The following is a 14162-nucleotide window of genomic DNA, read 5'->3' on the forward strand; positions in this document are numbered from 1 at the left end:
CGTGTGTGTGCGTGCATACTGTCACAGAGTTTGGAAAGACTGCAAGGATTTCGTGTTTGACCACATCCATAAATATTGAAACAAGTTCCCTTTCTTCCAATCTCAGAATACCAAGTAAATATTGACACGGTAGAATCGGGGTGGACTGAGGCATCCCATACCTGTACTTAAACACTCTCACATATGGACATACATACATGCATGCGCACGCGCACACACACACACACACACACACACACACACACACACACATCCATGCCCCCCAGCTGTGCTCTGAGCACTCTCTGTTCACACCAGGGAAGTCCTGGAAAAATGAATTACTAACCTCAACCTACATGAAACCCTCCTCAGTAACACATGCAAGCTCACTGACACATGAATATGAGGAAATCTGAAACACATGCACTACATTGAGAGACACACGCAGTGACGGGCTTCACCTATACACTAAATATAACTAAAATCCAGAGCAAAAATTTCACTGTGCTATGTCTGAATAGTGCTCTCTCTCTTAGGGTTTCATTCCTGAAATGAATGTGTTGTGTGTGTCTCTTTATGCACAAGTGTTTGAGAAATGTCTGCACTGCAAATGAAGTTTTTATGTGTATTTGCCTGTGTGTGTGTGTGTGTGTGTGTGTGTTTATGCTGCACTCCTCCTGCCAACAGAAACAGCTCAGTAGCCAGTGAGCAGGAAGAGAGAGGTTCATTAAAAAACCCAAATACAGCAGTTACATAACCAACAGTTCTGTTCATCCCAGAACCCCCTATGCTACAAACACACTCCTCCTTCATCCCCTTTTTCTTCTCCCTCCCACGCCTGCTGGCAAAGCCCACCCATCATCCTCTCCTCCTCCCATAGCAACAGCTCTTCTCAGCCCTCCTCCCTTGTTCCCAGACCAACACACTCCCTCACTCCTCCATCCCCCTCCTCCTTTTTTTGCTCCCCTGGTCGCTGCTACCTCCTCCTCATTCTCATCAGACACCTCCTTCTCTTACTTTCACATCATCCAAGCTTCACTTCAAACTTTACTTTTATATACAGCAGGACTACAAACCAGGAATATTAACTAGAGTTTTAGCAAGAAACTTTTTGTTATACTTTAACTTCGGAGAGCAAAAATGACAGACTGGTCCCGAATGTCTTTTCTAGTCTCAGGAAAATGCCTTCAGCTCTTTCAGAGGCGGAGTTTTGAATAGGGATTTGGTTTCCACTAACCCCTGCAACTAACAAACATACTAAGAATAAACTGAGAAGAAAGTGCAGTAAATATGTGAGCACAGCAGATGGCAACACAGATTAAGGATATGGGCTCAGTCAGTGATGATTTGGGATACCTCTTCCCCAGAAATGACTGTCCTTATTATCCTCCAATGGGTTAGTGGCTGTCACATACCCTCTACCACCACCAGCATCACCACCACCACAGAGGGATGTCTGAGAAACAATTCACCATTAGATGCATCCCAGTATGTGGTTATCCTGGTATGACCACATCCCAGGATGCGGTCGTCTCCCACAAATGAACAGTGCCCTCGTGTGGCCTAGAGGCACATCTGAAATGAGTCATATATAGTTTATACTAGAATTTCCCCTGAGATTTACAAAGTATCTATAAATCTATCTGAATTGGATTTTTCCTCATCACCCCGTCATGACTAACAGTACAGTGAAAACAATATACTGATTTTTAATTACAGCAGATCATAAGCAAACATGGTAACCAGTCCGTCATCACCACCTTTGCATCATTCAGCAGGATGTGAAACCTGACCTGACTGATCTTGAGAAGTGGATCCGTATTTTTTTATTTTTTTTATTTGTCAGTAACCATATTGAAATATGAACAGTTAAGTTTCTGGGTAACACTTTACTTTAATCCCCCTTTGTAATGTACAATATTTGTCAACAATTATAACTTCAATTAAGACATTTTTTATTATTGTAACTGTGTTTTGCAGTGTCATTCATGACCTTTTTATATGCCAGCCTCCACTCATTGATGCCCACAGGAAGTTATAATTGTTGACAAATACAGCACATAAAAACTTATATCTGCTCACAACATTATAGTGTTTTAAACCATTTATTAAATGTTTATATACTGCTTATAAATGTTAAATAGGGGGGCTTAAAATAAAGTGTGAACTCTTTATCCTGCTCTCACTGTCTAACTTGGTCTCAATGTTTATTTGTGTGTTGGGAGGTGATCATGCCTCAATCCAAACGTTCATGATTTGTGAATGTGCATGCATTATCTGATGGGGTATGGAGAACAATTACATTACCCCACCACCACCACCCTCCTTCTGGTCCACAACCAAAACGAAATCGAAACAGTCCACAGAGCAAAAAAAGGGTTGGTAGTCCCTAATTGACATAATGGCAAAGCAAATGCAGAAATAAAAGATTAACAGAATGAGCATTTATTAAAGCCCAGCTAAATGCAGCCCAACCTAGCCTGCTGTGATTAATATTAATACTGAGAACATCCTAATAGTTATACAAATAGAGATTATAGAAATTACACAAATATTCCCAAATACACAAGAGATATTTACACAGATACTTTAAACACACATACTCTCAGACACACACAAACATGTAGTCAAAAATGTATGGGGGAGAAGTCACAATGAAAGTGGCTGTGAATCTCTCGGGGGCTGTCATACTCAATCTTTACACAAGGGGGGACTGGAGGGCTTTCTGTAGAGGCAGGGCTGACCTGAGAAGGCAACAAGGATGCAACCTTGGTTGGAGTGCTCTCCACTCTGAGGTGTGAGTGCCGCAGGGTGGACACTGGTGGGAGGATGGTGGTGGTGCTGCTGGTGGTGGTGTGTGTCTGGGTGTGTGATGAGCGTTGGGGGTTAGCATGTGAGAGCCCGAGATCCCCCCGAGGGTAGAATGAGAGGGGAGGCAGGGTGGTGGAGGAGGATGGCTGGTGGTCTTGAGCAGCCCCCAAGCTAGCAGGGTAAGTTGGAGGGCACTGAGTACGCTGGTGCATGTTTGGCTGGCTGTACATGTTACCCCACGGGTACGACTGGTACGCTGTGATCCCACCTGCAAGAAAACACATATAGATCCAGACAGACCTGAAAATTGAGCTTTATTAGAGAATTTAGCTGCAGCTCAGGAGCAGGACCGTACCTCAAACTCTTCTCTTCCTATCACACGTCTACCTGCCCTGCAAACCTGTGCTTTTTTATTTTCTGTCTCCTCCGTCATGACACCGATTCCTAACTGGACACGATGCGGACGAGCAAGTGAGCAAACTTCAGATTGTTTCAGTGTATCCCAGAGCGATGTCCTAACCTGCTCCACGCATCAGCGAACAGGCTGAGCGACGTGTTGCTTGTCTGACAAGTCAGTCAGCCTGGCTCTGTTTCTGCAAAAGTTTCGTGCACTTGCCCCACCTCCAACATATTTCATATCATGTTTTAGATTTAAATCTGTGAATTTAAACCTGACTAGTAGCTAGGCGCTAGCTAGATTGTAAAATAACTCTTGATTAACTAGCAGTTAATCAATATCACTCTTTTCAGCCTATACTGAGCCTTTATAAAATATAAGTGTACAAATCACAAAAAAAAAATCCTTCTAGCTGAGGAAAATATTAAAACGTACTCATTTTCAGAGGGAGAAATCACAAGGAGTGCAAAAAGACATCTCATCCCCTCCTCTTGCATCCCCTCGTCGCACTACATCACTCGTAGTATAAATGGAGTTCGCTCACTCGCTGTATGTTAGGAAGAGGTTTGACTCCCCCTCTCTCTCTCTCATCCCTTATCCCCCATTGGCGCCCTGGGTGTTGGCTGAGCCCCGGAGCTATGGCAGCTCTTCCCCAAAGCCTTCCCCACCTCGCAGCCATGATCCTGCTCCACCATTCTCATGTGCCAATCTTTACACATACAATTCATATTCAATTAAGAGTTTTATTGGGGTGTCTTGGTATCCATGTGGTTAAGAAGCATATCATATAATTGAAACTTTCCACATATGATTTCAGCAAGGGAACTTTTTGCCATGTCACTCCCCTCTCTCCCTGTGTTTACCGTTTATCTGATAAGACAATGTTACTGGCAGCTGGAGCACTTCCAAGCCTTGGATGGTATGACTCTATTTGGGCTGAATCATGAGTATAAAAAATGAATAACTATGTGAGAAAATATCTGGCTCTTCAATAAAAAAAAAAGTCAGCTTGTGTACATGACAACTTAAGGAATGAAGTCAACAACAGCTCCTCAGGGGCAAAAACATCCAATCAGTGAGCTCATTCTGCTGCATGCACCCATAATGGTAAGGTGAAATCTGAGACTCGTCTGTAGAAAGCTGATAATTAATACAATACACTTTCAGATTCTGGGTCAATTCTGAGTGAATTGTGCAGTATTTTGTTGTTGTTTTTAAGCTTCAGACTTTGCTACATATCTTATTTGCACCTCTGACTGGCTTCTCCAATGTGACAGCTGTTAAGACTCAAGGGTATTGTAGTATTTAGAGAAGTACGCCAGACCAAACTGGCACAAAATCAGGATTTCTCAGAAACTAAGTTCAAATAATTACATAAGTAATTATCACATAGTATTGTTAAATTGTACAGGATATTCCCGTGTTGAGGAACATCACAGTTATCATCAAAGTAAACTTTGAAATGGTAATTTAAAGTGGTAAAAATCATTTCACAACTCTGACTCTCCATCTTGCTCCAAACTGATAGTGGTGGCTATAACACCAGGGACAGTGCATTGCTTTATAATACCTCAAGTAAATAATGTAGCCAGATGCTCCGTTTTTATACAGTATAACTAGTTGACAAAAGGAAGCAGGACTTTCAGAGGTGCCTTTAATAGGTTTATTTATGGAGTAAGGTGGCAAGGTTAATGATGAAATTTTAATATTTACTATATTTTATTTCTGCGTATCTAAATAAATAACCATTGTATATATGGGTATTTATTTTTTCATTTAAACTGTACTGATGTAAGACTATGTTATTGGATTTTACATTTTTATGGTTTTGTTGCATCTGCTTTTTAGCATTTTGGAACCACTCAGTTTTACATGTAACCCCCTTGAATGGTGTATTTATAAGGCTCCATAAATAAATCAAATCAAATCTCATCTAAGTGACTCACCGTGATGACCAGTAGACTGCAGCAAGATTTGTCCAGCACTCTGGGACTGGAAGTAGGCGTGGCCTCCAGTGGAGTAGGTCACCACCCCAGTGGAGTTTCCTCCAGGGCCAAAGGTCAGGTAGGAGGTAGGGTTGGAATCTGGAGGGTTGGGGGTGAGGTAAGGGGAGGGGGTAAGATAAGCCATGCGGGGTAGAGATGCTTGAGGTTGGTGCTGGGGCTGGCTGGTGGGGTAGGAGGTCTGAAGCTGGTAGGAGACACTGTTGTTCTGCTGGCTGGATGTCAAGTAGTCGAGCTTCTCCCCAAAGTCAAAGAGAGAACTGGGGACAACACACAGAAGAATTCAGTCACAAATCCAAACCCATTAATATATACTATGTCACAACAGAGGTATTTATGTGGTCATAAACCCTAAAACTGCTAAGACATGTCCATATGTCTGATCCAGTGCATTTGTCTTTTAATTGCTCTGTTCCAAAACTAGAGGGCAAGGAGTTACACATGGTGGGGGGGGTCCAGTGAAGGCTGGATACTGCACTGCTGGCAAAGCAGTGACTGGATTGTAAAAAATGGCTATCAATATCTCTTTTTCAAAAGGGGGGCACAACAGAAAGATTTTTGGGAACCTCTGATATAAACAATGATTATTATGTATATCATTCACATCGGCTAGCTGTCAGAGGACCCTTTAAGGGTCAGTTCATCCAAATGACTACAGCCATGCTAGCAGCTATGTGAGGTTGTAGTTTGGCACAGCGGTGCTTTGAGCTAAATAATAACATCTGCATGCAAACATGCTCAAATTGACATCACTTATGTTGAATGATGTTCCGCAGGTACAATATTACCCTCTTAGTCTTAGTAAGACTGATGTAAATGTCATTTGTTTTTCCAGATACTTGGTCATAAATCAAAATATTGGACACTTTAAAATTCTGACCTAGTGATGGCACCAGCCCACTAGCATAGTTAAAAATAAATTTTCTCACTTACCTCTAAAGGTATCTAGCCATGCAGGTAGTTTTGGGGTTATATGCCTAAATTCCCTGATTATTTTTCTGAGGTTTATGTCACCACACAAATCGGTGGAAGTGAATGTATTTTGTGCTCTAAGTTCTGAAAATGACATTTGACATCAAAAGCACAGTGTTTTCAAGACAGGATGTCCTAATTACTGTACAGAGCACACTGTCCACTAATTTTAAAGAAACTATTATTTTTGTAGAAAGTAGTTCCAATGAAAAGTTGTTATTTTATAATTTGGATAAACTGCGCCTTTAACTCTCTTAACAGCAGGACTGGGAGATTTATTGATATTTGTTGTTTTTTTAGTATTGGCTTGAATTGGGGGATTTGTTAGTGCTGTGATACATAATTACAGTTAAACAAACATAATTTAGCACAAAGCAGTTACTGAGATGTCTCTCAGCATGATTTCTGAAATATTTCAGAGTGTCAGCTAAAACTGACTCCCTACTACCACAGGCGCTTGTGTGAGCCATCATTATATCAGTATTTCACAGGATCCCCGCTCATGTCTGCAGTCTGTCCTCCCATCCTCTATTGTACCCATTGTTCCTGTTCAAATCATCATCTAGTATTCATGTCACAGTGCGCTGTGGGCTGAGCTGACCTGGTGTCAGTCTGCAGGGACTGAGTGTCCCGAAGGGCCAAGGTGGAGCCACCCTCCAGAGCATCCAGAAACAGAGGTGGGGTGTGAGCTGGGGTGTTAAGGAGAGGTGGAGTGGGGTTGGAGGGGTTGTATGTCGTTGTGAAAAGGGGCAGACTGGCTCGCCGCAGGGGGGGAGGGCTGTGCATGGGACGGGGGTGGTACTCCGTCAACCCTCCCTGAGATGAAAGCTGGTGCTGGCCCCCATCCCTCACTCTGGATTGACCTTGGAGATGAAACAGACAGATTAAACACTGAGATTAAAGAGATACTGTGGTTTGTAGGTCCAATGAGCAATAAGCTTGAACTGAGCTCAACTCAAATCCTGTGTTTCTACAGCATCAAAATAAAGCCCTTTTTATAAGAAGGAAAATGCACCAAAGACTGATGGTTGGTCCAACTATAAACTGTGAGTTATGTAGTTATAGCGCTACTATTTTTTCGCTGAAGCCCTCTGCGTCAGCATTCCTGCTGTATCAACACAGTGGCCTCATTGAAATGAGTAAGTGGGTGGCGTTTTTTTTTTTTTGGTCTGAACACGACCTTAGACTTTGTATACAACAACAAAAAAAGAAAGTTTTTTTTACCACAGAATACGCAGTCATTAGATAATGTAATTGTGAAAATTATATTTTGTACTCTTTATACTGTTAAAAAAAAAAAAAAAAAAAAAAAAAATCCTTCTGAGCAAAGATTACTAATCCCTCGGATATGCAGAAGGTGCCATGTCCCTACTAATGGAGCCCACTGACATTCAAAAATTAAGATAATCTAGTTTGAATTCATCATTTAGCAAAAGGTATGGTTTCACACAAGAAAATAAAGATATCTTGACTCTGGTTTATTCAGGGATACACCAAAACTTCAGGCCAACCAAACTTCTTTTGCATAGTGATTATGGAGCACAATAACCTAATACATTATGAGTTGTATGTTTCCAAAAACTGTGTGAATGTACGTGAATTTCTATACCTGGGCTGTTGAGGCTGGCCAGCAGGTTTTTGTAGGAGGGTGGGGTCTGGTTAGACAGGGTGGGGAAAGAAGGTGCTGCTGGGGCAAGCTGGGGCAGTTTGGGGGCAAAGTGACCAGGAAAAGAGGGAGCTCCTTTACTGAAAAAGAGAAAACATAACCAACAAGATGTCATGCATCCAATTAAGCTTAAATACAAGTATTTTTGCACTGTGTTAGGAAAAAAAAAAAACCTGATAGTGCCGTCAACATATTGTAACTAAGGAGTCTACTGACCTATTAGGTGCCCGCGTGGGCAGGGTGGGATTGAATTGGTGATGTGTGGGGCTGCTGCTGCACCCAGCTCTATTCTGTCTGTGTTCAACGTTTGCTGTGATGGACCGCTCAACTTTTCTCCACTTAGCTCTGCGGTTCTGAAACCAGACCTGGGACACAGAAACAGAACACCACATTATACAGATGAAGAGAGAGTGACAAGGAGAGAAAATGAACAGTGACAGAGAGATAAAACAGAGGATGAGTGAAAGTCATTATCTATTTTTTCCTTTAATGCAGACTCTCAAGTCATCAATAGAAATGAGTAAAAAGAGAAGCTTAAAAGAGAGAGATGGCTGTCTAACCATAATCCTCTGAGGTGTGACACCAACTGAAGCTGCAATGACTTTCCTCTTCTCTGCATCAGGATAGTGGTCCTCCTGGAAAAGGGCCTCTAAATGCTCTAACTGATCTGCATGCATATGCACATGCATGCACGCGCCATACACCCCCCCCCAACACACACACACACACACACACACACACACACACACACAATGCAGGTCAAGTATTTGCATAGTCAGATTTAAACACACCTGGACAAAGAGACAATTCCGTTACCAGTACTGTAGAGTGTTCGTGTTTTCTTCTTCGGTGCAGGCGGCAGCAGGCAGCTGTCTACAGCCTCTAACCCTGGCAGCAGAGGGAAGTTGAGGGTCCGGCCTCGGCCCCTGGTGCTGTAGCGGAAGGAGCGTCGGGTGGAGTAGACCTGGGTTATCTCCATCTGCCATAAACCAGCCAAACTTTACCTCTGCACTCATCATCTCAAATCTTGTCTGATTTAGCGTGTCAAGTGTCAATAATCACATTTCTTTAAAGCTGAACACAATTTTGGAGCTCGTCAAAAAGTGAGGTGACGACTAAAAGCCATCAAACAAGGACTTTTTGGAAACAGAAGCTAGTTCAAATCTAGTTGTGACTGAGTGATGAACAAAGCATTCCTACAAACTATAGATTACTGAAAAATGTCATGGTGTAGATAACAGTGTGTCATACTGCCAAATAATGATGAAATGAAATCAGTTTTCCCCACTTCCACTCACATATCTAATGCATCGATGAAGCTCTATCACCTGCTAATATCACACTACATCACACACTGAGCCAAATAATCAAATCCAGCTATTTTCAGAGCTGCATTACTAAAATTGCACAAGGTTGTAGGTGTGCATCATTTCATATGCACTACACTGTAATTATACACAACAAATTAGTTATTATCAGAAACCTGGAGATTTTTACTAGAGCATGCAAAAGAGTCTATTGGGCTGAAGATGTTACACTTCATGCTCCGCAGCAGAACATATTTTAAACCCTCAGAACTTTATTGTATAGTCTTGCAAACATCCAAAGGTTCCAAGGTCCCTCCCCCACACACACACATCTCAATATAATGTAGTCCAGTACAACACTACTACTACTAACTAATGTCAATCATGAACATATAATACAATTTATACGTCAGACATTATAAGCATAGCGCAACTGAAATGTCGCGCTGTGGGTAATGTAATGTAATGTGGGCACCAGGTTTTGACATGGAAGAAGAATGTGTGTAATAAAAACAATATCTGGTTCTGCTGCATCAATTCTCATCCTTTTGTTTTTGAACTGTCGATCTTGAGTCTGACCATGTTACAAAAATGCAATGCCAACTCAAGTATTCTATTTGGTTCTCACCTCTAGAGGCTGTGGGCCCTGCTGGGGGAGACTGTGAGGCAAAAGGGGGCTGTGAGGCCTTTTTGTACCGTGGGGCTGTGGTGGTGCAGGTTGAATCGGAACTGGAGGTTGGGAAGAGTACAGCAGGGGAATGGGAACTGGGGGACAATACAGTCCTGTCCCCCCACAACCCAGGTAGACTGGGTCGGTCAAGTCACAGCTGTTCATCAGTCCAAAGGGAGGCTCCGACAGAGCCGAGCTCTCCTCTGAGCTCACTGCTGACACCTCCTGTGTCTGACTCTTCTTTTCCTCCTCAAACCTCTCAATAACATCTTTTAGTCCTCTCCTGTTTCTCACTCGTTCGCTTTGCTTCTTACCTCGCCTCTTCCTAGTCTTTTTCTGCTCATCTTTCTCTTCTAAACTCTTTGTTTCATTACTCTGTTGCTTATCAGATATTGTTTCCTTGTTGTTCTCAATCTCGTTGTTTTCCATCTGCACCTCCTGTGCCTCCTCCACTTCAAGCCTACTCTCTGGCTTCACCTGCTCCTCTTCTCCCTCTCTCACCATCACTTCCCTTTCGGACACTTTCTTTTCTTTCTCCTCTTCCCCCTCCTTCTCTTCTCGCTCTGTCTCCTCTCCTGCTTCTTCATCCTCCCTCTGATTAATCACTTCCTCCTCTCCTTCTCTCTTCCTCATCCTCCCTGGATCATTCTTTGTTTCCAGATCCTCCAGTTCCTCACACAGAAGGCTTGGACAGTCTGCAACAGAGTGAAGTGAGAGGTTGTTTGCTTTTTTGCAGGTTTTGCTAAGTCTGGACCACTTTCACTTAGGTAATATGTGTCATTATTGTTAAGTCATCTGTACTTTGTCTCAAAAACTCCTATTTTTAATCAAAACCAGACCTGCAGAGACCTGTACATAATTTTGTGACGTATACCAGAATGCCACAGCCAAATTTCTAACACGGAATAAGATAATAAAACAATTTGGGGAATTTGTGTGTTTTTGCAATTGAGGGGAATCACATGCAATGATTTTTTAAAAAAAACCCTAACACAGAGAGAGACTATCATAGGCTGATGCCAGTAGTTTGATGCTCAATATTTTTAATTCTGACAACTTTTAGGCCAATCTAAAAAATGTATAAATTAAGGACTCAATCAGAAGTGTGGAGAAGGCTTTGAACTAGGGTTGCACCTCAACACCTTTTTTATTATGTATTAATCTGCTGATTATATTCACGATTCACTGAATAATGTTTTGGTCTATAAAATCACACAAAAATGACAAATGACCATTGAAGCTTCCCAGAGCTGACATTTTCTATGAAAAATGTCATTTTCTATGAAAATATCAGCTTTATCATAGAAAACCAGCAAAATATTCAATGTAATAGGAGAAATTTGGGCATTCTTGCTTTAAAAAGATGATGATTATCAAAATAGGTCCAATTTTTTTTTTTTGGTCAATAAACTAAACATTTAATCAACTAACTATTTCACACCTACTTCAGACCATGTTAAGTCTTAATGTAGCTTAAAAAATATTGAAAATATCATTAAACACTTAATTGAATACATAAAATGTGACAGATCTAAATAAATAAAACATTTTAGAGACTTCAAGGGGTACTCATGGCCTCTGAATAACTAAAATCCTAGCTAAGGCCATGCTGGCAACTTTTTTTTCCACACTCCTTGATTATTCCATGTGTTATTCCATTACATCTTAGAGTTAAATATTGATTATTTCACCATAGCAATTGTCCATATTGTAAGAAAAAACTTGATAATGTAAGAGGAGTCATTCCTTTCATATTTCATGAGTCGTGTGGTGGCCCGCGGGCTGACTGAAACTGACAAACGTCGTCCTCAGGAGGAGCTGCAGCCTGCAGTGACCTAATTAGTGTCCCAGCTGTGCAGCGCCTGGTGCCACCTCACCTGACCGTTAATTAACTCAGGCCGGCTAGCTGCTGCTAACCCGGCTAACCCGTCCCCGTCTACAAACGCCGGGTCGAGAATGTTAATAACCGAGTTTAAATTCTTAAGTTGTCTCTGCGGAGCCGAGCGGCACGGGGAGCTTCACCTCCCGGGAAAGATTATGAGCTTTAAATACATCCAGAAAGTTTTAAAAGTCTTTCAAAGCTAACGGAATGATAAAGAGCTTGAGTATAGTCGGTCTTCGGTCGGAAGGGGACAAACTGCCGAAACAAGTCAATACATAATGAACCAACTCAATATCAGCCTATATGTCCTTACCAAAATCTTCAGCTAAATCGCAGTCCTCATCCATATTAGCGTCAAAAACCAATAAATGAGTACTAATAGTCAATTAAGCCACCAAGGGGTCACGAATTGCTCCTGGACTGGAGGCTAATGAGGTTGATTGATTGATTACCTCCCACGGCAGCGTGACGGAGAATTATCGCGTGAAGGGTGAAACCGAACCAGCCAATCAGCGACCAGAACAGGTCCAATCAAAACCTGACACAATCAGGGGAGAAATACAAACAATATCCGTGCCACTGATTGACATTGTTTTTGGAAAGATTTGTCGTTTGGATTCACTGACACTGACACGAATTCCCGACTCTTTGTTTTACCTGATTAACTTATTTGTCATGTCGACCAAAATTTCTATTCACAAATCAACATTAACAAGCAAGGAATCAAAGAAAACAAAGCATCACAATATGTGTTGTATCTTTCTAAAAATTGACTATTGCATTATGACAGCTATTTTTATGGGACTGGGTATCTAAAATAAAATTCTGTATAGGCCATAATTAAAAATGATCATACCCCTGTGGATCAAATCACCATAAAATTATATTATAGTTTATTAAAGACAGGATTATTGTGAAAATTGAACATTATAATGCGTACTGGGTTTTCACTGAAGGTTGACTCAACAGTTATATTTGTTTTAATACTTACATTTCTGCGTCCTAAAATCTAAATACAAGCCTATAAACACCAGAAACCTGAAGCAAGAGCTTTGTATGAAGATTTTTTAGCTTGTGACCCCTAAAAACAAAAGCAATGTCCACTTGCGACCCATTGTCTCCAGTTGTAAACTGTACGTTGAGGATAAAGTAGACCATTTTAGGAGTTTCTTATTCCGAAAAAGCCAATAACCTGCCAACTAACTTGGCAAAATGAAGTACACATAAAACATAAAATCTCACATATTAAGAAGCACAATTAGCAGGGCAGCATTGCATCTACTGTATCAGGAACTTAAAACTGGTTGTTGTGTGTGTGTGTGTGTGTGTGTGTGTGTGTGTGTGTGTGTGTGTGTGTGTGTGTGTGTGTGTGTGTGTGTGTGTGTGTGTGTGTGTTTATATATATAAAAAACGACCAATCCTAACTATTAGCTAGTTGTGAAAATTCTAGGTTAAAATCAGGTTCTTGGTCGGTTTGTCTTTACTGCAGTTGTTCCTCTGTTACCCACCAGATGGGGTACTGGCTGGACCGCAGACAAGCAAACTGGCTTCTGTCTCACCCAACTCAGGGGTAGAGCTTTTATTCTTCTGTTCTACTCCTCCCTAACACAGGAACGCTCACATGCAACCCCCCTCATCTTCCTTCTGTGTAAGGGCATATTTCCATATCAGCAGCCCACTAACCAAGGCCGGGACAGCTTGTTATGTTCTCTGGATCCAGGGAAGGCCATCTGCAGACCCACTGTTACTCCTCCACTTCAAGTGACCTTGGTCTCATCTGATTTGATTCTAAGAATGTAAACGGAAGACCAATTTAGAATAATGCCCTTTCCTGTGTGCTCACAAATCCCCAAGGACAGTTTATCTAATAATTTCATAAGTACCTTCTTATGTGATGGCTTAAGAATAATAACATCTCTGGCTGTGTCTCCCTTGAGGGTGCACTGAGTTCAGCAAGTGTAAATGGGCTGTTAAGAGGCTGTGATCATACTTACACATACACAGTAGCTCTGTCAGATGTAGCATTGAGGCGTACAGGGTTGCGTGTATATCAGTGGGTTAGAAATGGTATGTAGGCCGCGCTAATGCTGGTTTGTGATAACACCAGAGCGAGACTTCATGTCTACATGTGAGTTCTTCTGAATGCATGTTACTAAGATGTATTTCCAATGCGAGCAGCCTGTTTTATCCACTGGTTTAACCACTCACTGCTGAGTCCTGAGTGAACCAAAACCTGGGACTAAGGTTTGAACTGAATCCAGCACCAGAGGGGGGCTGAGTCACAGCAAAGACCAAGAATTTAAAGAGTCGGTTCACTCAAATTACAAAAAGGATATCTTCTTACTAACCTCACAAAGCCATGCAGATAGTTTTGACGTTACTTGTCCACGTTTTGAGATATGTGTCTCTGAGATTTCTTTCTCCACACAAGAAAAATGGAGCCAAATGGAATTCCATTTGTGATGTTCACAACAA

The 14162-nt window shown here is 41.6% G+C and overlaps 1 protein-coding gene across 2 annotated transcripts; it reads right to left on the reverse strand.

Annotated features, from left to right (window-relative positions):
• Positions 1-862: 862 nt before the first annotated feature.
• Positions 863-12157, reverse strand: LOC120786773 (paired box protein Pax-6). 2 transcript variants are annotated; one of them, XM_040122415.1, is made up of 9 exons: positions 11497-11627; positions 9764-10500; positions 8645-8807; positions 8389-8495; positions 8045-8193; positions 7772-7908; positions 6764-7025; positions 5134-5450; positions 863-3058 (listed from the first exon to the last, which is right to left on the reverse strand). In XM_040122415.1, the coding sequence occupies exons 1-9, from the start codon at positions 11510-11512 to the stop codon at positions 2607-2609; spliced, it is 2340 nt and encodes a 779-aa protein (XP_039978349.1). In that variant the 5' UTR covers positions 11513-11627; the 3' UTR covers positions 863-2606. The 2 variants fall into 2 exon arrangements, with proteins under 2 accessions (XP_039978349.1, XP_039978347.1); XM_040122413.1 differs by lacking the exon at positions 11497-11627 and adding an exon at positions 12001-12157 and having other exon boundaries at positions 870-3058.
• Between the last annotated feature and the right edge of the window lie 2005 nt (positions 12158-14162).

The sequence above is a fragment of the Xiphias gladius genome, chromosome 24, assembly GCF_016859285.1.
Source record: "Xiphias gladius isolate SHS-SW01 ecotype Sanya breed wild chromosome 24, ASM1685928v1, whole genome shotgun sequence".
Taxonomy (NCBI): domain Eukaryota; kingdom Metazoa; phylum Chordata; class Actinopteri; order Istiophoriformes; family Xiphiidae; genus Xiphias; species Xiphias gladius.